This window comes from Rhineura floridana, chromosome 12, assembly GCF_030035675.1.
Source record: "Rhineura floridana isolate rRhiFlo1 chromosome 12, rRhiFlo1.hap2, whole genome shotgun sequence".
NCBI classification, from domain to species: Eukaryota; Metazoa; Chordata; class Lepidosauria; order Squamata; family Rhineuridae; genus Rhineura; species Rhineura floridana.
The window spans coordinates 7,190,508-7,215,339 of NC_084491.1; the positions used below are offsets into that span (position 1 = coordinate 7,190,508).

General features: G+C 45.4%; 1 protein-coding gene across 1 annotated transcript in view; it reads left to right on the forward strand.

Annotated features, from left to right (window-relative positions):
* Positions 1-24,832, forward strand: part of CNNM4 (cyclin and CBS domain divalent metal cation transport mediator 4) — an 81,385-nt gene that overhangs the window by 29,603 nt on the left and 26,950 nt on the right. Inside the window, exon 2 of the mRNA XM_061592702.1 lies at positions 23,926-24,069. Within this exon, the coding sequence (XP_061448686.1) occupies positions 23,926-24,069 (144 nt within the window). The remainder of the gene's footprint in view (positions 1-23,925; positions 24,070-24,832) is intronic.

A 24,832-nucleotide genomic window follows, 5' to 3' on the forward strand; every position in this document is an offset into this window, starting at 1 on the left:
AAATGAAAAGCGGCACAAAACTCTTTTAAAAAATAACATTGAAAGCTCCCTTTTTGTTCCAGAAAAACTCTGAATGTTTTCCCAACGGGAAACTCCATCATGAAGCTGTAGTAGCCACCGTGGATTTCATTAGCAAATTTGGCACCTGGAGCATGGTCTCAGCAAATTCTGGGAGTGGTTTTTTTTCCCTACAGAAAGTAATTGCCCTTCTTGCTGCACTTATTTCTCCTGCGGATCTGTTCCCATCTGCATCACCGCGGCACCTAGCCAGAGTGAGTCGCACCCACGTTGATTGGATCTTGTATTCATTTGACTGGATCTTGCAATCATTTGTGACCTGCTGCATAGCGTTGTGACACACCTACAGTTATTTCTTGCATTGCTTGACCTTTCGTCCTTGCATTGTAAACATAATAATAAATTAATTAAATAAACTCTGCACTCAGGGTTATTTTAGTGACCCAACTATGGCCAAGCTAGATGAGACGCCAAAAAATACAATTTATATGTGAATGGGTTTTTAAAAGTAAAATACCTGATGGCGGCAAGGGCGGAAGGGGGTTTATGATCAGAACCCTGGTGTGGGCCCTTTGGCCCCCACTCCACTCTCAATCCAGATCAGTTCACATCTGCTACTTGCATTGGAAGAAAAACTCCATTCATGCCAATGGAAATGTTCTTCCAGTGCAAATAGCAGGCACAGGTGGCCTGATATGGATCAAGGCTACAAGGGTGTGGGCAAAGGATTAATGCCCCCTATCCTCTCTCCCCTGTCAGGCCTTCATTCCGTACTATTGATTGGTTTTTTTAAAGACATTCACACAGTTGCTAATTATGCGCTTAAAAAAAAACTAAATAGATGCCTGGTTGGATGCAATGTTTGAAAGTCTGGCTTTTTAATCCAGTTGCTAATTGTGCAAACGGTGTCTTGCACAGAGATGGGAAAAAGAAAGAGATGTGTGCTCATGTCTGGGTAGGGCATTTCCAGGTTCACACTAAAGAAACCATTTTTAAATGTCCCCCAGAGCAGAAGTGAGCATTGCCCATAGAAACCTATGGAGAAATCAAGGGTTTTCCTGCAACTTTGGTAGAGCTGCAACTTGTCCATCTAGAATGCAACAACTTGGAGCTGTGTCTGGATAGGGCATTTCTGGCCCCTGCTGACCAATCACAGCTATGGTAAAACCCTGACTTTTTACTGATGTCTAGAGACAGCTTTCATTTCCAATCCAGAGGGTGGGAAGAAGAAGGGGAAAAATCTATTCCCCCACCCCCCAAAAAGAAAGTTGACTTCAGGGTGGGCGTCTGACCATTTAGTCCATGCTCGCACCAAAAGTTCAGAGTGGATCAGCCTGTGCTGCTCTCTCACTCCTACAAAAGCTTCCTCACTGGAAATGGAGGCTTCTGCATTAGGGTGCATGGGGCATTGCCCCACCAACCTCAGAGGGCCAGAAGAGAGACCTGGAAGGCGGCATTTGGCCCTCGGTCCCCCATCCCTGCTCTAAATTATATAAAGAATAAATTAAAGTGACTCTTTCTGTTGTATGTATTATCTTGCAGTCGGGGGTTTTCCTGGCTGCAGAGTCTGGGACCTCTTTGGAAGCAAAATTCTTGCCCATTAGTTAACAGTTTGTGTGTGTGTGTGTCCTCCTGCCTTTGTCTATGCTTTTGTGTGCCCTCTTGCTACTTTGTCTCTAGGAGAAATCCAAAGAGTGGACTGGGCAATCCTTAGGGGTCTCCTCCAATTCCATCTTGGAGCCAACCTGACAACAGTATTTTGGATGGGGGACGAGAAATGAGGCCCTGATCTCGTCCCACCTCATCTTATCTGTGAAGGTGCAGCCTTGGGTGGACAGGAGGGATGGGAGTCCCTGCTGGCTTCAAGAGCCTTCTCACTGGGTGAGGTCACCGTTGCCTATTTTTAGAACGGGAGTTAGTGTGACTTAATCCTCTTCAATTATGGCTGTCTGGGAACCCAGTGACAGCGCACACAGCAGTCTGGTACTGCTAGCAAACTGAAACCTCCTAGCAAGGGACTTTCCTATGATGTTGAAGAGCTAGGGAAAGAGGAAGCTGCCTTCTATGTCATAGAACCACAGAATAGTAGAGTTGGAAGGGGCCTCTAAGGCCATCAAGTCCAACCACGGCTCGGTGCAACTGAAAGCATACCTGACAGATGGCTGTTCAGCTTCCTTGAATGCCTACAGTGCTGGAGAGCCCACCACCTCCCTAGGTCATTGGTTCCATTGTCGTACCGCTCTAACAATTAGAAAGGTTTCCCTGATGTTCAGCATAAATCTGGCTTCCTGCAAGTTGAGCCCATTATTTCATGTCCTGCACTCTGGGATGAACAAGAAGAGATCGTGGCCCTCCTCTGTGTGACAACCTTTCAAGTAATTAAAGAGTGCTATCATATCTCCCCTCAACTCTTCTTTTCTCAAGGATGAATATGCCCATTTATTTTAGTCTCTCCTCGTTGGGCTTTGCTTCCAGTCCCCTGATCATCCTTGCTGCCCTTCTCTGAACCAGTTTTTCTGCATCCTTCTTGAAGTACGGAGACCAAAACTGGATGCAGTACTCAAGATGAGCCTAAGCAGCACCAAGGGAACTAGTACTTCACGCAATTTGGAAGCTATATTTCTGTTAATGCAGCCTAAAATAACATTTGTCCTTTTTGCAGCCACATCACACTGTTGGCTCATATTCATTATGACAGCGAGGGACAGGGGACGACAAGAATAAGCCCCCACCCCCACCCCCTGCTTAACCAGACAACTCAGAACATCTACCCCAGTATTGTCTAATCTGATTAAGAGCACTCTACAGGGTCACAGGTTAAGCAATTTCTCATCATCTGCTACCTGATTCTTTTAACCATAGATGCCAGGGATTCAACCTCAGGCTTACTGCATGCAAAGCAGGTGCTTTTCCACTGAGCTATGGTCCCTTCTGTCAGGGAGTGATTGTGTTACCATCACAGGGATACTTCTTTCAGCCGAGAATCAGCCTGCCTGTCAAGTTCTTGAGAGCAGTCACCCCCTTTTAAATGTATGGGTTTCTAGCCTTCATGCACATTTTTAAAAAATGTGAAGATAATGCATACTCAAAGGGCCTGGCTAGGGCTGTGCACATTTTGCACTTAATAATTTCTAAAATAACTCGCATCATGTACCATGAAAGCCAAATGTCAACAATCTGATTGCAATCCTGTACACACTTTGTAGGGAGGAAGTCCTTTTGAACACAGTGGTACTTAATTTGGAGTAAATATGCTCAGAAATATGCTGCACATAATTTGGTTTTATTTATGTTTTCACATGACAGATCATTAACATAGATTTCACTGGCACCAGATGTGATGTGTGTAGGCATTCAAATATATACTGCCTTTGAACCTGGAGGTTTTATTTAGCCTGACATGGCTGATAAAAGCACTAATGGAACTGCTCTTCATGAATTTGTCCAGTTTTTTTAAAAAAAGGTAAAGGTGTCCCCGCACTTGTAGTGCGAGTCGTTTCCGACTCTTAGGGTGATGTCTTGCGACATTTACTAGGCAGACTGTATATATGGGGTGGGATTGCCAGTTCCATCCCCGGCCTTTCTTTACCCCCCAGCATATGCCGGGTACTCATTTTACCGACCACGGATGGATGGAAGGCTGAGTGGACCTCGACCCCTTTTACCGGAGATTTGACTTCCTCCTTCTGTTGGAATCGAACTCCAGCCGTGAGCAGAGCTTTTGGCTGCGTTACCACCACTTTTCCCTAAATTTGTGGCCATCACCGTATCTTGTGGTCATCCGTTCCATAAAGTGGGACAGGATGGTGGTGATGATAGTGGAGCTGAGCCAGGGGGGGGGGAAGAGTTGAGTCTGTTGGAGCTGTTTCTATAGGCTGTGTGTTTCCTGTCTCCCTCAAGTAATAAAGGCCCAGTGCCTTGCCTAAGGCAGTTGCATTAGAAGAATTTCCCACCTGTGCTGTGTGATCAAATGCTTTCCTGGCTGTGTCCTGAACATGCACAGCAAATCAACTGCATTGCATCACCACTTGACTAATTCTGTAGATCTTGTTGTATAGGTGTGTTGTACACTCATTCATTTTTCTACTTTTGCGTTCGGGGAAAGAATGTGTGGATCATCTACCTCCCGCACCACCACATCTTGGGCCTGTAATGGCCTGGGAAAGTGCTCCTCCCTACAGGATTCAAGACCCTGATTTGACCTTCTAAAGCACGGAAGAGAAACCTGTGGCCCGCCAGATATTGGTGGACTCCATCCCAGTGGTGAGGGATAGGGTTGCCAAGTTCTGGGCCTAAGACTGATCCTGTATCTTTAGGAGAAGAGAAAGTCATCCAAGTGCAGGTGTTCTTGCAACACTGTAATGGGAAAAACTGCAAGGTGGAATTCTCCCTTCCCCCTGCACAATTTTTAAAGATACAGAAGACCTCTTGGAGGCTGGGCCTGGCAACCAAGAGGTCTTCTGTATGTTTCAGAGTTGTGGAGGGGGAAGGGAGAATTCCACCTTGTGGTTTTTCCCATTACAGTGTTGCAAGAACACCTGCACTTGGATGACTTTCTCTTCTCCTAAAGATACAGGATCAGTCTCAGGCCCTAAACTTGGCAACCCTAGTCAGGGATGATGGCAGTTGCAGTCTAACAATGCCTGGAGTGCCGCAGGTTCCCTACCCCTGGTCTAAAGCAACAGGTCAGTATAGGTTGTAGCTCAGTGGTAAAGCACGTGCTTTGGATGCAGGCCCCAGCATCTCCAGGGAAGGCTGGGGAAAACACTTCTCAAAAACCCTGAGGAGCTATACTGAGCTAGATTTATTTTTATATTTATTTATTATTGCATTTATATCCCGCCTTTCCTCCAAGGAGCTAAAATGTCCCTCCATTTTATCCTCACAACAATCCTGTTAGGTAGGTTAGGCCAAGAGGCAGCAACTGTCCCAAGGTCACCCAGTGAACTTTATGGATAAGTGGGGATTTGAACCTTGGTCCAATTTTATTTATTTATTTATTTATGAAATTTATGTTGCCTCATGTGCTCCTCTATGGCAGAGTGGAGAATCTGGTCCTCCAGAAGCTGCTCTATTGCCTATCAGTACGGCAGTTGAACTCAGGGCGATGGGAGCCGTAGTTGCTACACTCTAGTCAAGGAAGATGTGAACAAAATGACTTATTTTCTTACCAAACTATTCCTGCAGTTTAACAGTTCAGCAGCCTTAGAACTCCGTCTCAAATGCCCCAAAAGTCCACACTTGCCTCCCTGTTCCCAGAGCTCTACCCGGTGTTTACTTAAAGGCAATGATTTGTTAACTGATGATGAAGACACATCTTAAGGCAAACTGTAAATTTATATAAGATTACAGCAGGCTCAGATTAACTTTCACACTCTCTCCCCACCTCTGAAAAAATGTTTTGCATCCATGCACATCACAGGTGATAACATACTGGAGTTAGACAGTAATGTGTCAGTAACTGTGGATAACACCAGGGTTTACTCATTTGTGCTTTTGCTTGGGATGTAAAAAGTCCCAGGTTCATTCCCCGGCATCTCCAGATAGAACTGGGAGAGAGTCCTGTCAGTGCAGACCAGCCTCCTCTAATCTGGCGCCCTCCAGGTGGCTTGGACTACGCTCCCATCAGCCCAAGGCAGCATGGTACTCCAAAGTGTCTGAGAATCTGCTGTAGACAATACTGAGCTGGGTAGACTTTTTATGGTCTTTTCCTGTGTTCCTATTCCCTCTTTCGTAGGACCAAGCGAAAGACAACCACTGTGGTCTCTGCTATGATCCCCAGTTTTGCCCAAGCTGTAATTTTTTTAGCAACACCCCTCTGTCTTTCCTGAGGCCTCACGGAGTTTACCACCCACCCGCTGTTTACTTGTGGATTTCCTTGTCTCAGAAACCCATAATCCTGGGTTTACCAAGCAGAGACAAGAGAGGAGATGGTTCTGGAAACGTGCATTTGCTCCTTAATTACTTCTGTTTCTGTGCTCTGTGGGATGGATCCCTGGAGGCCTCCCCTGCCTGATATTGCTATCTGCTTGCAGTGTTCCTAGGCGGCTGCTAACAGGGCAAAGTTTAGGCTCATAAAATGCATAAGGTGTGACTTTATCAGTGTGCAGTTGCCACCCAGCCCACTTCCCTCTGGAATACTGCATTCCATCAAAGGATGGTGAGAATTTGTGCATGTGAACAGGTTCTATGTAAAACACCTCTTTAACTTTTCTACCTCTTTCCTCACCTTCATGAAAACTTTCATTTTTTTTTTTAAAAAAAGACAAGTTTCTGGCTCTCATGGTTATCTCAGCCTTGAAAGTTAACCCCAACAAGTTACTATCCTGCAGTTTCTTTTCCTTGCAGTTGAGAGAGAGAGAGAGGTATTTGTATACTGCCTGTCATATAGCATTCCAAGGCAGACAAATTAAAAACAGTATTAAAATCTTAGAAAAATAAAATGCAATGTTCTGTAGCAAATTAACATAATATCAGCTCTTTCTGGTTGCTGTCAAATGTAATGCTCCACAATGATTTACAACCAAGAGGCCTCCTCAACCAATTCTAGTGAACAAATGGGGCTGTGTGGGAGGAGGTGATTCTTCAGGCACCTGGTCCCAAGCTGTTTAGGGCTTTGAAAGTCAGAACCAAAACCTTAAACCTGGTCCAGTAGTTATTTGGTAGCCAGTGCAGTTCCTTTAGGAGCAGTGTTACATGCATGATTAGGCCCACCGCATTTTGCATTAGCTGCAGCTTCCAAACCAGCCCTAGCAGCTGCTAGAGAATGGGCAAAGCACTCCACTCTTTGTGCCTCCTTTGTCAGCCCCTTTATGAGTAAATAACAGGGTGTCAAACATTTTGCAGGCCTCCTTGGTCAACCTGCTTGCTTCTTATTCTGAGCACAAAGGAAAAGGCTTTGTTTTTTCTGTGCATCCAGCATAGAAGTGCACCAGGCTGGTAGCGAATGCACAAATCACCCTGGCCTTTTGCCACCAGCCTGCAGTGTCTCTGTGCTAGTTGTGCAGGAGACACAGGCCCATCTTGGGTGCCTGGGATAGAAACCAAGCATGCTGGAGGCAGAGGCACAGATCGCTCCATCCCTTTGCCATCAGCCCACTGCATTTCTCTGCTAAATGCACAGGAGATTTGCCTGCTGTGCAGCAAACTAAGGACAGTCATAAGGACGACTCCTTCTTTCCACCAGCAGCCCTTTGGAGTTTTTGTGCTGGGCACAAAGGAAGGCGCTTCACCTCTTGCACACCCAGTATGGAAATGCAGTGCGGCAGCTGGAAGAGGAAGGGAGTGCCCATGCCTCTGTTGGCAGCCCACATGGTTTCTACGCTGGGTGGGGAAGAGAGGGCTTTCCCCCCTCCCTGCCCAGCATAAAAACCAAGAGGGCTGCAGGAAGAGGAAGGGATGAGCAATCTCTCCATCTTCCGACAGCCTGCTCACTTGCCTGGGTGAAATTCACCGCTGGTGACCAGGTAGGTGGTTAAAAACAAGGGTAGGTAACTCTCTAGCCCTCCTAGAAAGAAAGTTATGAAGCAAAATGTGCAGATCACCCTCTAAGCTATTTCTGTGAAATAAGCTAGACGGGCTGCTCCCGCCTGTCAGTGTTTTTAGCCAATAAGTGAAATCAAAGCTGCAATTGATAAGAGAGTTGTTTGGACACCAGGCAATAGGAACCCCTGAGGTTCTAAAGAGCTGCTGTTTTCCCCTCCCCTTTAGTGCCCTTTTCCTGCTTGTTTCTTTTTCTAGTAGTCCTTAGAATCTCTTTTTTTTCCCCTAGCAACCAGGATGTGTTTTTCCTGGGGTGGGTTCATCTGAAATAGGTAGTCACTAGAAAATATTTTCTGCAAATATTACTACACAATAAGTGTGGGTGGATGTTAAATGTGAAAACTTTGGAAAGAGGCTTAGGCATGTCCTGCTTTTCATGTTCATGCACTCATTAAGTATTCACTGTATAGACAGCTTACAGTACAATGGCATGCATGTCTACTTCAGAAGCAAGCCTTTTTGTATTTAATGGGGCTTCATTCCAGGCAAGTAAGACAGGATGGCAGCCTAGGCTTTGGTTTAGGATTGGCACTGGGAAAAACAGGGCTCTTGTGCCTTGAACGGTTGTATTTCCACAATCAGGACCAGCAGGACATAGCTGACTTCCCATGGTAAGCATGAGGTTGTGCAGAGGGGTGGGCATCAATGACTGTGTTGTTATGTGCCTTCAAGTCGATTGCGACCTCCAACAGCATCTGTCGTGAACCACCCTGTTCAGATCTTGTAAGTTTAGGTCTGTGGCTTCCTTTATGGAATCAATCCTTCTCTTGTTTGGCCTTCCTCTTTTTCTACTCCCTTCTGCTTTTCCCAGCATTATTGTCTTTTCTAGTGAATCATATCTTCTCATGACGTGTTCCAAGTATGATAACCTCAGTTTCATCATTTTAGCTTCTAATGATAGTTCTGGTTTAATTTGTTCTAACACCCAATTATTGGTCTTTTTCGCAGTCCATGGTATGGCTGTACTCTCTCTCATTTTGTTTTATGCCATGCCTTCATGGCAGCCTCTTTGTGACTGGCACCCTCAGCACTCTCCACATTCAAAATGTGCGCATTGGCTATCCCTGACATAGCATTTAAAACTTTCTTGCCCATGAATTGAGTTTGATAATTGTATATTATTTTTACTTTCCTCAGAGAGAGAATGCACGTGCTGAAAAATGCATCGGGAATTCTAGGAGACTGTAAAGCCGTTTTTTCAGTAAACTGGGTTCTAACATTAATTGGTCTGCTTGCTTGCCCTTTTGTGTTTGTGCTTTGGTGTAGGGCAGCCCTCTTTCTGATTCCATTGCTTGGTCTACCACGGATTGATGTGCATCAGACTTGTGTGATGTGTGTAGTAATGCAACATCTGCTGGCTTGATTTTGCACAGTAGATTTGGTGCAATATGGTCATTGTATGCGGTTCTGGAGAAGTAGAGTCCACTTCTGGAAGCAAGTGCACTTCTGGCTAGGGCTGAACAAGTGTAAGAAATATTCTGTTGGGCAGAGGGCTCTGCTTCCTAAGAATCTCGGTTAGTTTTAATTTGTAAGTTTCTAGTCCTTATGGTTGTGAAGACATGCTGGAAAGCGTGCAGGAAATGTCTAGGGAAATTTCAGGAGGTTACTGAACAGGATTTTCAGAGGTTAAGGAGACGGAACTTCAGCATAACTCATTGCCCCACAACTAGCAAAAGCAGAATTGTTGTCTTCTGGTCTAATGCCAGGTCCCATAGGGCAAGGCAGGTCAAGAATTGCAGGGCAACAAATAGGGCCAAGTAGGCAACTTGCTCATTGAGAAAAGACGGAGGCCTTGTAAATCTTTGCCTCCAGATGACCTCTTCTGGGTTCAACCCATTTGCAAAGAACTTCAGGTTCTTGAAGAGCCAACCCTCTTCCCAGAAGACAGGCACTTCTCCGTTCCATAGCCACCTGCCTGGTGCATGCCTCGTGCCACTGGACTGGTGAGGTGCCATGGGAGACATTTGGTGGCTTAGGGGAAGAGGTGCATATCCTGGCTCTGGCTGTATAGGTCCCGATAGCAGTAGAGGGCAAATGGGGCACTGCCCACCTGCCTGCCTCCTTACTTAAAAAAAGCCCAGTGTTGCCCTTGTAGAACTTTGCAGGGAAGAGGATGGGGACAAAACTAGAATTAGTTGGGTAGGCCAGTTATTGACTCTGGCTCCATCTACTGTTGTACTCATCGCTTGATCTGTATGCCTCATTTCCCCAAAGACGATCATGCTCAAAGTGGCTTACAACCTACAAAAACCCAACATTTCTCCCTACCTTCCACCCTACCAGTCCCACTGGGCACCAGCCACCCCTGCCTGGTTGGGACAGAAGGTTCCTCTGGGGCTCAGTGGTCCCCTCATCTCCAGCAGCCGGCTCAGAGTCTTGAACTCTGTCTGGCTCCGTTGCTGGAGCCTCTGCAGCCTGGGCCGGATTGCTGCCGGATTCAGGGGTCACGGCAGGAATAAGTTATGTAGAATAAGAGAAACGGTGCAAGTTTGTGTCACCTATAATTGCAAAATGCTGCTTTTCGTAGGATAGGATTAGGATTGCTGGTTGTGGAACTACTTCTCTTTGCCTAGCATAGATTACACACAGCCCTGGACAAGAGACTCCTCTGTGTGGCAAGAAGCCATTCTTAAATGTGTGCGGATGTCATTTTCTGATGCACAGAGCATAATTACCATAATTAAGGCATTCATTAGTACTTTTCCCCAAAGAGTCCTTTCAGCTAGTAATACTCCTTGCCCACCCACCACAATGTTTTTCCTGTGGTTTTAGTAAAACTTTGTGCAGCGCGAGGTGGGAATGCAATTCTGCCATCCTACAAAATCCTGCATACGTGAATTGGACCCTTTTATACGTTATGTTGGATAAGGTAGGATGAGTAACCAAATAAATGCAAGGGAACCTGGGGGGGGGGTTGTGTGTGCATGACAGGTGTGTGATAAGTCAGCTGTGCATTGAAATTGATTCAACCACACGCTGCTGACCTGCAAGACATATAGAACATACGAAGGCATGTGTACATACATTTGCAAGAATTGCTTTGAATGGTTCTGATTGTGCAGCTCTTAAAACAGCAGACCAGTGTAAAGTTAACTTGCTAAAAGTTAACCGGAGACAACCTGTAAAAAGAGGCCTCACCTGGATCCATTTCCTTACACTGTAATTTCCCTGATCCTCTTCTTCTGACTTAAAAGGGCACATGGGGGACTTCAGATAGTGTTCACATTGCCAAATTTTATTCCAGTATCTTTAAATGAAGGATTCCATAAGTGGGACCCGCTACAAAATGTTGCTGACCAAAGCACACCAGTTCAGGTTTTCAGCCAACCAGTTGTGCCTTCTTCTAAGACAGTGGTTCTCAAACTTTTTTGGTTCGTGGCGCACTGTAAAACATATAAAAAAATTTCTGGCGCACTTTGTGTATAAAATTAAAAATATATTAATATATTTTAAACTATGAATAAAAATAACTATACAAATGGGTTTCTTCTCATTTTTAAAATATAGTTTCATAATATTTGTGGCACACCTAGTCACCTCTTGTGACGCACCGTTTGAGAATCACTGTTCTAAGACATTTGATTCCCTCCCTGCCTCCTACCCGTTTTCTGTTTTTTTATCCAAAAGAAACTTTGTGTGCTCAGTCCTCAGGAGGCTGTTTTTTGGGGTGGGATTGCCCATTTTAGCTTTTTTACCCATTCATTTTTTTGTGCTTCTGAAAACCTTTGGGTTCTCCTAGGGGAAGGACCATCGCTCAGGGGCAGAGCAGCTGCTGTGCATGTAGAAGGTCTCAGGTTCAATCCCCAATGGCATATTCAGGTAAGGCTGGGAGAGAGTCCTGCCTGAAACCCCGAAGAGCTGCTGCCAGTCAGTGTAGACAATACTGAGCTAGGTGGACCACTGGTCTGACTCAGGCAGCTTCCTCTATGTCCTATGACCCTGTGCCCTATCTTGGTGGTGCCATTTTGGCTACATTAGAATCAGCATTCGCTCACCCCCCCCCCACTTTGCAAATAGATGGGATAATACACATGGCAAGTTTCACTGTAAGGAGAAGATCCTACATTTCTGGTTCATGTTGCATCTTCCCGGGACCCCTTGAAACTGGGCATTGGACTGGAATTCAAACTCAAAATGTCGAATTGCCTCCTGAACCCATGTGCCAAGTTTCACGCTGCTAGTCTTAATGCCCATTACCGTGGACTTCGTAGACAGATACCCCCACATAAATGAAGAAAACCAAGACATTTAGGTAATCCAAACGCCTCACTTCACTTGGCCAGAATACTTGGGAAGGGACGTGTGTGCTGACTTCATTGTCAGCCATTGTGGTGGACATAAGGTGGTGACTGTGGTTTGATTTCCTGCCCTCTGTTGCTTTGGTCAATTAAGGATACCAGATGCTGCCTTATACCCAGTGAGACCGTTGGCCTGCCTAGCACTGGCGGTTTCCAGCTCTTCTGGTTTTAGCTGGAGGTGCTGAGCAGATCAGTGTGGGGTCTTTTTTATGCACAGTCTGTGCTTTCTCCAAAGCTACAATGACAGTGATTGCTGGCCTATCTAGCCCAGTATTGACTCTGAGTGGCAGGAGCTTTCTGGGGCCTCAGACAGAGGTTTTCCCCAATATAGCTCTGATACCGGCAAGGCTGGCCCTCTTGCCGGGGAATGCACAGGGTCGAGGTTTCCTGCTTTCTCCCTTCCTCCATATCTGCATAGAGTCCTTGTATGTCTAACATTAGTTCACCTAAGCTCACAGGTTATCAACAGCAGTCGTCCAGTGCAGGCGGAGGATAGCGGAGGTCCCACTCACGCTTTCTTGAGTCTAGGGAGGTACTAGAAATTTTCTATTTGGGAGTCAGACTTCAGACAGCAGAATAATCTTTATAATATATGCTATTTATTCACATCTTGCACACTACAACTAATACAATGCATTCTAGGTGGCTTTACCCAACATTGCAGAAACAGAAAAATAGGAATGCATTATCAGCATGGAAGAAGTTGCTGGATATCCATTTAACATCAAAGTATAAGACTTTGAAAACGGAAATGGACTGCCTTCAAGTCGATCCTGACTTATGGCTACCCTATGAATAGGGTTTTCATGGTAAGCGGTATTCAGAGGGGGTTTGCCTCCCTCTGAGGCGAGTCCTCCCCAGCTGGCTAGGGCCTGCTCAGCTTGCCACAACTGCACAAGCCAGCCCCTTCCTTGTCCGCAACTGCCAGCTGGAGGGCAACTGGGCTCCTTGGGACTCTGCAGCTTGCCCACGGCTGCACAGGTGGCAGGGCACGTCACCCCTGAGCCACTCCCTGTGGGGGTGATCTTTAGCTGGCCCTTTACACCCAGGAGACACGAGCGGGGATTTGAACTCATAGACTCTGGACTCCCAGCCAGGCTCTCCTCCCCACTGTGCTATACAAGACTTTGAAGTCACATCTTAATTAAAACAAGTTACAATAGATGGAGGACAAACTCTTAAGTCATATTAGAGAGCCAAAGTTACAAAGTACATGGAAATACAGGTCATGATACATCGCCCATCAAATGTCATGGACGGAATGGATAGATGGTTCTCCTGCTTTCTTTGACGCCCGCCCCAAATTCCAGGTGGAGCTGAGTGGTTATGAGTGCTATAAAACCTGGCCTTTTATGCACTTTCTTATCAGAGGGAAGGCGTGTCCCCGTGGCTTTATCAGTTATGCTGCCTGCAAGCAGCAGCGTTATGTGTTGGGGTTGCCTGCTAGAAGCAGCTCCAGCTGCCTGTCTATGGGCTGCCTGCTAGCAGCAGCACCGGACTACTAGCAACCTGCTGGGGGCAGCAATCAATGAATCTAGAGATAACAATCATACAAGGAGTTTCATCTTGTGGTTTCGTGGTTGAGATTGCCATGCCCACAACATACTAACGTAAATTATCTGTAGCTCATCAAAATGTAAAAAAAAAAAAAAAGTTCTGTGCTTAGTCACCTGGAGGCAATTCTTTTTTCGTCTTGGGTGAACATCTATTTTAGGACATTTTGTGCAAGCAAGCAAAAGGTCATGTATTAGGGCAGAACCCATCTGGTTTCTCATTCAATGAGAATTGTTTTTGCCATTGCAGCCCACTGCCAGCCACCCTGCCTCTATTCTGGCTGATTTCTTCATGATTTTGTATAGTTCTTTAGCAAATTAAAAAACAAAAATTACTATGGCATTTGGTTTACTGTGAAGCAGATCTTTTCCACCCATTCCTCTGGAGGAAATTGACGAAATTGATGTGTTCAGAGCTCATTGTAATTATAATGTATGTTGCCGTACTGATTTGGCGATTTTAATCTTTATCTTACATTTATGTTTAATACATACAGTATTATGGTTTTATTGTTTCTTCATTGCATTTTATTGTTTTAATTGCATATACTGTAAACCACCCAGGATCTTAATTGCTATAGAGTGGTTTAAAAATTGAACAAATAGTAATAATTTTTTAGTGGGTGGGGTGATGATTTCCTGTTGTCGGAGTATTGACAAATGCTTTTGCACAAAATCATACTGGGTCCAATTCAAGGTGTTAGTTTTGAATTATAAAGCCCTGAATGACTTGGGAACCCGGTACTTGTCAGAGTGCCTTTCCCCATAAAGACTGGGTGAGCCCCTGAGATCAGTGGGATAGCAGGGGGAAGTGCCTGCTATCCATCCTGCTGCTGGGCATGGTGCTCTATGCGATGACATGATACAAGGACTTCTGTGTAGTGGCACTCTGGCAGAGTTACTCACACACCCCTGGAGGCACAAATAAATACAGTGCTACCAAGCTGCTGATTCCTGGTTAAAATATATGCACTCTCTTAGACCTTTTGAGAGACTCAAGCTGTTTTGGTTTTACCTGGTGCCTTAAGAGTAAGCCCCGCTGAATTCAGTAGGACTTACTTCTGAATAGATGCAATTAGTCTGACTAATCTGGTGATATTTATCCGTCATTGTTTTTATATTCTGTTTCTGTTTATTAGAATTATATGGCTTGATTTATTTGTATTGTGTCTTTAGAGATTATGTTGGAAATTGCTTTGGGATTACTTTACTTGAATAATAGTTTAATAATAATTCTGTCTAAGGGATGGGAGAGGAAATCACACCCTCCAGTCCTGCAGGCTGATCTTGGGGCATTAAGCATCAGCTTGCTGCGACCCACTGGATGTGTTCAGAGTAGTTGGCAACCGGTATCCAAAGGTGAAAGGTTTTGCAGCAAAGCAGGATTTTGTTTTTAAGCTCTGCCCCATAGAGTTTAGCATCATTACTATTCCAAGGAAGAAAACAGTCAGACCGGCTCTGTCATTGCTATATACGGGAGCATTATAGGAACTCCTCAGCAGTAGTGTAGTGACAAATTCAGAAGTGCAGAGTCCATGTTAGTCATAGTGGTGCTCCTCCCCCTTTTTTGACGCGGAGTTGAGAATGAGATCCTTGTTAATGCTTTCTCCCACAACAACAGACATCCCTAGGAGCCAATCAACATTAAAGTGTTAGCTACTGAGAAGAGTCTTCTCAGTGGCTGACTCATCTCCTTTCACTCTGATTGGCTTCAGTCAGCAGGAAAGGTCAAGGCATGTTAGAAGACTCTTCTCAGTGGCCAAGACACTCCCCTTTCATGCTGATTGGCTCACAGGATGTTGGAGATATAGGGACCCTATTGGGATCCTGCCCCCCAAAAAGTAAAAGGTCTAAGACACACACACCCCAAGACCCTGGATGACTATACCCCTGCTCTTCATGCTACTTGCTGGGGTAAAAGCGCATTTTGCGAGAGAACAGCAAGTTTGTCATCAGAAATTAAGAATTTCCCTGAAAGACCAAAGGAACGATGGGTGACTTCCTCTCGCCTTGGAAATGAGCCAAGCTATTTCTTTTCTGTGTGGCTGCTTTGAATAGTTGCCCTTGGGGGAGGGAGGAAACTAGGTCTGGAGACAAAATCCCCACCTCTCACCCCAAGGGTCCCAAGCAGGGGTGGGCTTTTGCCTCCATCCCATTTTTCCCAGGGTCAGCTCTTTACCTAAGAAGTCTTCTGCTCAAGAAGGCCTCTCAGGAGAAGAATTGGGGGCCTCCAATGCATGCCTCTCCTTTTGAGGTGAGTGTTTCCAAGCCTCTGACGCTTGTTTCAGGTCCTGAGCCCAGCAGTGTTTACTAGCCCAAAGGACCCACACACAGAGGATGCCTGCTGCATCTCTGCATGGTCCGGCCTTGCCTCTTGCCTATTCATCCTCCGCTGGAGGCTGGAGATACTGGTCAGTTTCTGCATCTGGTTTGACTGGAACATGATGCATGGAGCCAGCAGCAAGACCATGCACCCTAGTCTCTCCTGCGAGGCCCCAGACAGTTGCAACCTCAGACCTTTGCACGTTGAGTGAGAAGTTCTGAAGGGGAGTCTTCGTGTGCTCAGTTGAATTTGCTTAGAATCTTCCACATGATTTAAAATTCCAATTTGCGCAGGATTCCCATTCAGGTTGAAGATGTTAAGCATACTCAGCTGAATGCAAGCACATGTAAATTAGTCCATGCCTCTAGCCCTGTTCAGGCATTCATCTCCACGCATGCTCAGAACTCACTGAGGAAGGAGTGGGGCTACATGTGCTTGACCCAATCCCCCACCGTTGCACATTGAGCAGGAAAGTCTAAAGGAAGAGAGGGAGATCTTCTTACATTCTTGCCTGTTGTATCTCTCTGTTAGTGTCTGCTCAAGCCTTGCCTCTTTCCTTTGAGGCAGCCTTCGCCAATCTGGTGTCCTCTAGATGTTTCGGACTACAGTTTCTATCATCCCAGCCAGCACTGGTTGGGGCTGATGGGAGTTGTAGTTCAAAACATCTGGAGGGTGCCATGCTGGCAAAGATTGCTTTGAGGGCAGGCAATTCTTGTCCTTCATCTTTTGGGGTGTAAAGTATAGAAATGTACCTGTGTTTTCTTTTTAAAATTTAATTTTATTCTAAATATATTACACATTCATGTGTGGGACAAAAATGTAACAAAATTATCCTCCCCGCGCTCCCCATTAATAAAAACAGAAATTAAATTTTATGGCGTTTGATGAATGAGTTGTGCAAATGAATAAGTCATGTGTATGAAAAATAAGCAAGCAAACATTTGGCTCAGATAACTAGCCAAAAGATTAAGAGATCATAACATAGTAAAATGAAATTGCGGATTTGAGAGTAAGTGATTTAGCTTACAAAAAATTAATAAATTGAGAGCAATTAAGCAGAGGAAATCATAGATAATAAACGTGACCTCAATCCTACATTTGCCAGTTTTTATGTGGTCAAAATATCACCATCCATATGCAAGAGGGATTTTTCAACAAGGGGAGCACCTTCAGCACCTGGTCCCCTTTAGGCAATTATTTTCTCGCCTTGGGCGAACACTTATTTTAGGATATATTATGCAAGCAAGCACAAGGTCATGCATTACAGCAGAACCTACGGCAGACAAAAAACTCAAAGCCAAAACAGCCCACTGACTTTGAATGCTTAGTGGCCACAGAATGCTGAATTGGGGGGGGGGGCGTGAGGGGATGGAATGGAATGGAATGGAATATTCTGGAAAAGGACATGGCTGGCTGGCCTGCCCCCAGAATAGGAGTGGTCTACACTACAGCATTTTGTTGCAGATCCTGCCTGCGTTCCCCTAATTGTAATTGGGGGGGAGAGAGAATGTGCTCTGACTGTCAGAAATTCAGAGAAATGCTACAGTACAAAGACGGCCAAATGCTCAGAACTCCGCAGAATGATCTCCCTCTTGTGTTCTGGGAAGAGGAGACCAGGCTGGTCCTCCTGAGAGCACCTTTGGAGTATTCACAGCTTAACAGTTCCAAAGGGCACAAAAGCCCCCAGCTTTAGTGTATCCCAGAGCCAGGCTCATCTGGGCATCGCTGCTTCACAGCACCAGGTGCTGCAGCTGATCTCCACCATCTCGTGATCAGCACATGACCTGTCAGTTTCCAACTGTGCGAGCAGGAGAAGGTGCAACTCATTGAAAAGCGTCTGGTTCCAAGGACTTCATTCGTCAGGAGTTGGGTTGTGAATTAGCTGTTGGATTAAACTGAGACATGAGAGCACCTGTCCGTCCATCATGCAGTGCCCTTGAACGTCCCAGGGGAGAGGGAGGATAGGCATCAGGCATCACCCTACCCACCCTCATCAATAACTAAGGAATGTTTGTAGGAACATCCGTAGGCCCTGTCTACACTATAGATTTAAAACAGTGTTACACCACTTTAAATAGTCCTAGCTTCCCCCAAAGAAACCCAGGAACTGTAGTTTGTTAAGGGTGCAGAGAGTGGTTGGAAGACCCCTATTCCCCTCACAGAGTTACAGTGTCCAGAGTGGATTAACAATCAATCCCTCTTCCCAGGGAACTCTGGGAGCTGTAGTTCTGTGAATCTCCTACCCGCTTTCAGCACCCTTAACAATCTACAGTTCCCAGGTTGCTTTGGGGGAAGCTATGACTGTTTATATTGTATTTCTTTAAATGTATAATGCAGGCTAGAACTAGGATGTGGGAGACCAGGGTTCAAATCCCCATTCAGCTATGAAACTCACTGTGTGGCCTTGGCGCAGTCTCTCTGTCCCAGCCTAACCTACCTCACATGGTTGTTGTGAGTTTGAGATGGGAAGGGTGTGCCATATATATCCCACCTTGAGCTCCTTGATGGAAAAGTGGGATATAAATGTAAGAAGTAAACAAGGTTAGTGAAGGCTCTTTTACTTACTCAGAATCTGCATCACAATAATTACAGTTCAAGATCCATAGTGTCAAATTTATAATTCCTACTGGAAATGTTTTGCATATTTTCAGTGACGGCTGGTGGCTCTATGTAAGTGGGGCAGTTTGCTAGGGGTGCTGAGAGTTGTTAGGAGAGCCCTGTTCCCCTCACAGGACTGTAAGAACATAAGAACATAAGAAGAGCCTGCTGGATCAGGCCAGTGGCCCATCTAGTCCAGTATTCTGTTCTCACAGTGGCCAACCAGGTGCCTGGGGGAAGCCCGCAAGCAGGACCCGAGTGCAAGAACACTCCCCTCCTGAGGCTTCCGGCAACTGGTTTTCAAAAGCATGCTGCCTCTGACTAGGGTGGCAGAGCACAGCCATCACGGCTAATAGCCATTGATAGCCCTGTCTTCCATGAATTTGTCTAATCTTCTTTTAAAGCCATCCAAGCTGGTGGCCATTACTGCATCTTGTGGGAGCAAATGCCATAGTTTAACTATGCGCTGAGTAAAGAAGTACTTCCTTTTGTCTGTCCTGAATCTTCCAACATTCAGCTTCTTTGAATGTCCACGAGTTCTAGTATTATGAGAGAGGGAGAAGAACTTTTCTCTATCCACTTTCTCAATGCCATGCATAATTTTATACACTTCTATCATGTCTCCTCTGACCCGCCTTTTCTCTAAACTAAAAAGCCCCAAATGCTGCAACCTTTCCTCATAAGGGAGTCGCTCCATCCCCTTGATCATTCTGGTTGCCCTCTTCTGAACCTTTTCCAACTCTATAATATCCTTTTTGAGATGAGGCGACCAGAACTGTACACAGTATTCCAAATGCGGCCGCACCATAGATTTATACAACGGCATTATGATATCGGCTGTTTTATTTTCAATACCTTTCCTAATTATCGCTAGCATGGAATTTGCCTTTTTCACAGCTGCCGCACACTGGGTCGACATGTTCATCGTGCTGTCCACTACAACCCCGAGGTCTCTCTCCTGGTCGGTCACCGCCAGTTCAGACCCCATGAGCGTATATGTGAAATTCAGATTTTTTGCTCCAATATGCATAATTTTACACTTGTTTATATTGAATTGCATTTGCCATTTTTCTGCCCATTCACTCAGTTTGGAGAGGTCTTTTTGGAGCTCTTCGCAATCCCTTTTTGTTTTAACAACCCTCAACAATTTAGTGTCGTCAGCAAACTTGGCCACTTCACTGCTCACTCCTAGGTCATTAATGAACAAGTTGAAAAGTACAGGTCCCAATACCGATCCTTGAGGGACTCCACTTTCTACAGCCCTCCATTGGGAGAACTGTCCGTTTATTCCTACTCTCTGCTTTCTGCTTCTTAACCAATTCCTTATCCATAAGAGGACCTCTCCTCTTATTCCATGACTGCTAAGCTTCCTCAGAAGCCTTTGGTGAGGTACCTTGTCAAACGCTTTTTGAAAGTCTAAGTACACTATGTCCACTGGATCACCTCTGTCTATATGCTTGTTGACACTCTCAAAGAATTCTAATAGGTTACTTTCCCTTGCAGAAGCCATGCTGGCTCTGCTTCAGCAAGGCTTGTTCTTCTATGTGCTTAGTTAATCTAGCTTTAATCATACTTTCTACCAGTTTTCCAGGGACAGAAGTTAAGCTAACTGGCCTGTAATTTCCGGGATCCCCTCTGGATCCCTTTTTGAATATTGGCGTTACATTTGCCACTTTCCAGTCCTCAGGCACGGAGGAGGACCCGAGGGACAAGTTACATATTTTAGTTAGCAGATCAGCAATTTCACATTTGAGTTCTTTGAGAACTCTCGGGTGGATGCCATCCGGGCCCGGTGATTTGTCAGTTTTTATATTGTCCATTAAGCTTAGAACTGTACATAGGGCAATCAATATATCGGGGGTGAAGCACATGTTTTGCCTGCAATAGATGCCAAGTTAAATCTCGGGCATTTCTGGTTAAAAGATCCTAAGAACTGGGGTTGGAAAAGACCCAAACCCTTAGAGAGTAAGGCCCCCTCTGCATTATACATTTAGTGCTATCATACCCTATTAAAGAGTCACGGTTTCCCCAAAGAATCCTGGGAACTGTAGTTTGTAAAGGGTGCTGAGAGTTGCTAGGAGATCCCTATCCCGCCCAGAGGAACAATTCCCAGTGTGGTTTAACAATCCCTCTTCTGGAGGAAATCTGAAAACTAGCTCTGAGAGGGGAAGAGGGGTCTTCTAACAATACTCAGCACCCTTCACAAACTACAGTCCCCAGGATTCTTTGGGGGAAGCCAGGACGTCTTTAAAGTGGTATAATGCTGCTTGAAATCTATAGTGCAGATGGGGGCCTAGTATGTAGGCTTTTGTGCTTGTTATTAAGAATAATAATTGGTTGTTGTGCTTTGTTGCCATGAGGAATTTGTGTTCTTGACGGGCAGGAAAGAGGTCTAGATGTCATGACTTTGTACATTTTTTAAATTTATTTCATAAGCTGTTTTCTGTCCAAAGAGTTCAGCCAACTTACATAAGTGTGGGCCCCTTTCCCCCCTTCACAACAACCCTGTGAGACAAGTTAGGCTGAGAGAGTGCCACAGGACCTAGGTCACCTTATGCATTTATTTTGTTACGTGTACATCACTTTTCATCAGAAAAGACCGCAAAGCAATTTAGAAAGGAAATCAAACAGCAAAATTAAATAATGCAACATGTAAAATAATAATAAAGACAAAACATCCAAAAATTATAAAATAAGATTCTACTCTTTTGAAACCCACTAATTCCACACCCACAGACACACTGGTGCCTCACTCAACTTACACTTGCACATATTCACCCTTGCTTACACAGACACAGGCACACACATACATTCAACAATCCCCTGGGTGCATAATAGCATATACCCTGGGTGAGATTCATGACTCATTGTTGATTCGAACCTGGGTCTCCCTGCTCATAGCCTGACACTCTGACTATGCCATGCAGACATTGCTTTTTAAAAAAGAAGAAGAGCTGGCCCAGATGTTATTATGGATCCAGCTTACTCTTCCAAATTCCCACTGATGCAAGCGGTCTACTCATGTGAGCAGTACAATAGTGAAGAAGAGGACTTGCGTGAAATCCCAGCTCCTCTCGCATGGATAGAAAACAACATTTCCAAGCAGCAGCAGCCAAGAGTGATTCTTGCCTAGCGTGGGAGGTCTCCCACCCACAGTGCAGAAAGGGAAAAGGGGGGTTTCTACCTCCCTAATTGCAATGGGCCAGGATGTCTAATTGCCTTTTTTTCTCTAATGCTGTAATAGCAGTCACAATTACACAGACTGATCCTCCTGTGGGATTCGTGAATGCTCTGAGAGTGAGAAACTGTGGTGTGTTGCGTAAAGGACTTGTGATCGTGTTTTTTTTAGGGTGTATTCCTGTGGGAACCTTCTCCTTCACTCTCATCCCCAGAACGTCTTGCAGCCATTTCATTGTTAGTTTGCTTGGGCTAGCTTGGCAAGCAAGCATGGCGCCTGTTTGACCTACTCAGTGCGAAAACTGACTCTGCCCTGCTGTTGTCACCGTGGCCGGCCCTCCATTCACAAGTCTGCTTTCAAAACCGTTCTCCTCCCCATTTGGTCAGAGCTTGAGAAACCCTTCCTTCAACTCAATTTGGTACCTGTACTTTCAGTCTTCAGCCCTTGAAGCCCCCCATGGCAAGGGTTCCCAAACTATGGTCTGTGAGCTTCATCCACATGGTCCGCCACGTGTCTGTGGATTTGTGGTTGAAGACTGGAGATGGTGCATTCATCGCACTGAATATTCATATTGTTTTTTAATTGTATTTTATTGCTTTTAAAAATTTCTTATGTTGCTTTTATTGTATTACAATTTGAGTTCTGTGGAATTACAATTGCAACTAGCGGGCACAAAAATAATTAAGTGGTCCATCAAGACTCTCAGCAATTTGCAAGTGTTCCTTGGGGGCAAAGGTTTGGGAATCACTACTGTATGGACTTGCCTCTCCACTTGTCAGTTTATTTCTCTACTGCTTTTTGGTCAAGGTCCCCAAAGCAGTCTGCACTCCTTTTTCCCCAGTTCTGTTCTTGTATTTCCATTATATCCTTCCTATCTTCCCAAGGCGGCATTCATGTGGGTTCCAGGCAGTCACCCCTCCAGGTGCTGACCAAACTCAAACCTGCTGAACTTCAAGGTGGTGTTCTCATGTGCCTTCAGACCGTGCCCTGAGACCAGAGCTTGGAAAAGTTACTTTTTTAAACTACAACTCCTATCAGCCCCAGCCAGCTTGGCCACTGGATTGGGTTGATGGGAGTTGTAGTTCAGAAAAAGTAACTTTTCCAAGCTCTGCCTGAGACTAGGGTATGCTGAAGATCTCCACTTCTCCGTCATTGCCACTTGGGCATCTTCCCAGAACAGTCACCTCTCTCCCTTCAAGCCTTAGCTCAAAGCCTACCTCTTCTGGTTGTCAGACCTCAAACAGAACATTGTGGAGCTAGGATAGGTGCAGAAAAGAGCAAGGGGCTGTCCAAAATGGGGGCTGGAAGGAACATGCAGGCAGAAGAGCAGGCAAGTGGGAAGAAGAGCTGCATCCTGGAAGGAGAGAAGGTGAACTGGGAGAAAGACGAGGAGCTGTGAGGTAGTAACTCTGGCAGCAAGACGAGCATGGCCAGAATCTAGCTCGGCCTTCATTAACCTGGTGCCCTCCAGGTATTTTGGACTACGACTCCCACCAGCCCCAGCCAGCTCATGCTGCCTGAGGCTGATGGGACTTGTAGTATAAAACACCTATAGGGCGTCAAGTTGGCAAAGGCTGGTCTTTCGAGGGATTAGATTACTGTGAATACCAGTGCAGGCTGACCTAGGGTTGCAGCCATTGTTAGTCCTACCCAGAGTAGACCCATTGAAGTTAATGTACATGGCTAAGGCTGCAATCCAATACACACTTACCTGGGAGTAAGTCCCATTGAACCCAATGGAGCTTACTTATGCGTAGACATGTATTGGATTGCATTGTTAGTCTGTGGGGCAAAATGCAGTTATCCTTCAGATTCTGCACTTTCTGAAATGTGCAATATGGTTCTCAGCTCACTAAATAATAATGTGTTAAAAATAAGTATTTTAGGATGAAATACATTACGAAATGTGTACATTGAGATAAAACTATTATTTACATAGGATTTTAGGATAGCCTATTTTTGTGCAGATTTTTTTGAGAAACGTAGATATGGAATTGTAATGCAGCAATAATTATGACTTGTTAAGAATTGACACAGACAGGAAATAGACCCATCCATCAATCCCTGGAAGTTTATACAGCCAGGTCAGGCCCAGATCAGGTCCAATGTAAACCGCCCAGAGAGCTTTGGCTATGGGGCGGTATACAAATGTAATTAATAGATAGATAGATGGATAGATAGATGGATAGATAGATGGATGGATAGGATAGGATAGGATAGGATAGGATAGGATAGGATAGGATAGGATAGGATAGGATATCATGGGGGACAAAGCTATGATGGGCCTGGGAACACAATATTATCCTTTTCCACAGCACTCCACTCTGCAGCCTCACGCAGCCCATGTGAGTCACCAAAGTGTTTTGTGGCCCTTTTGGAATAACCCAGGTGTATCTCTCTCTTTCTCTTTCTCAGGTAAATCGCACCTGGCCATTGTCCAGAAGGTGAACAATGAAGGCGAGGGTGACCCCTTCTACGAAGTGCTGGGCCTGGTGACACTGGAGGATGTCATTGAGGAGATCATCAAGTCCGAGATCCTGGACGAGTCGGATATGTACAGTTAGGTCCATTCCAAATCTCAGCTGTTGTGAGCCAGGGGGAGGGGGATACATACATATTTATAAATGGGAATACCTTGGAATGTCATTCTGTGGGTCCTCTTCTACACCGGGGGTAGCCAGTGTGGTGCTCTCCAGCTGTTTTGGACGACAGCTCCCATCAATTGCAGCCAGCATGGCCAATGATCAGATATGATGAAGGTTGCAGTCCACAGCATCTGGAAGGCACCACTTTGGCAACCCCTGTTCAGCACATTGCCTGATAAGTTGCATGACTGAGCGTCTCCTGATGATCAGGATTTATCCACACAGGGTCCCAAGTGTAGACTCACAAAAACACATACATCCTTAGATGATCCCTTCAGCGTCCGCTCACAAGTTTTACAACAGGACAGGGCTGTCGACCTGAAGGCAAGTCAGGGTTGGGTCATGGAGACAAGCCACACTACAGCGGTAATGCACATGTTTTGCATGCCAAAGGTCCCAGGTTCAATCCCTGGCATCTCCAGGCAAGGCTGGAAAAGACCCCGAGTAAAATCCCAGAGGGCCGCTGCCAATCCTTGCATAGACAGTACTCAGCAAGATAGACCAGTAGACTGACTTGGAATAGGGATGCTTGCTTTGAGGTCCTGGCTTTTCAGGCTTCTTCCGTAAATAATTCTCAAGTACAGTGCTTTGTTTTTTCCCATGAGACTCATGGCAACCATTCACTTCTCTGGGAGAAATTAGTAGTGCTCTAACTGTCCCATAGAACTTAATGGGAG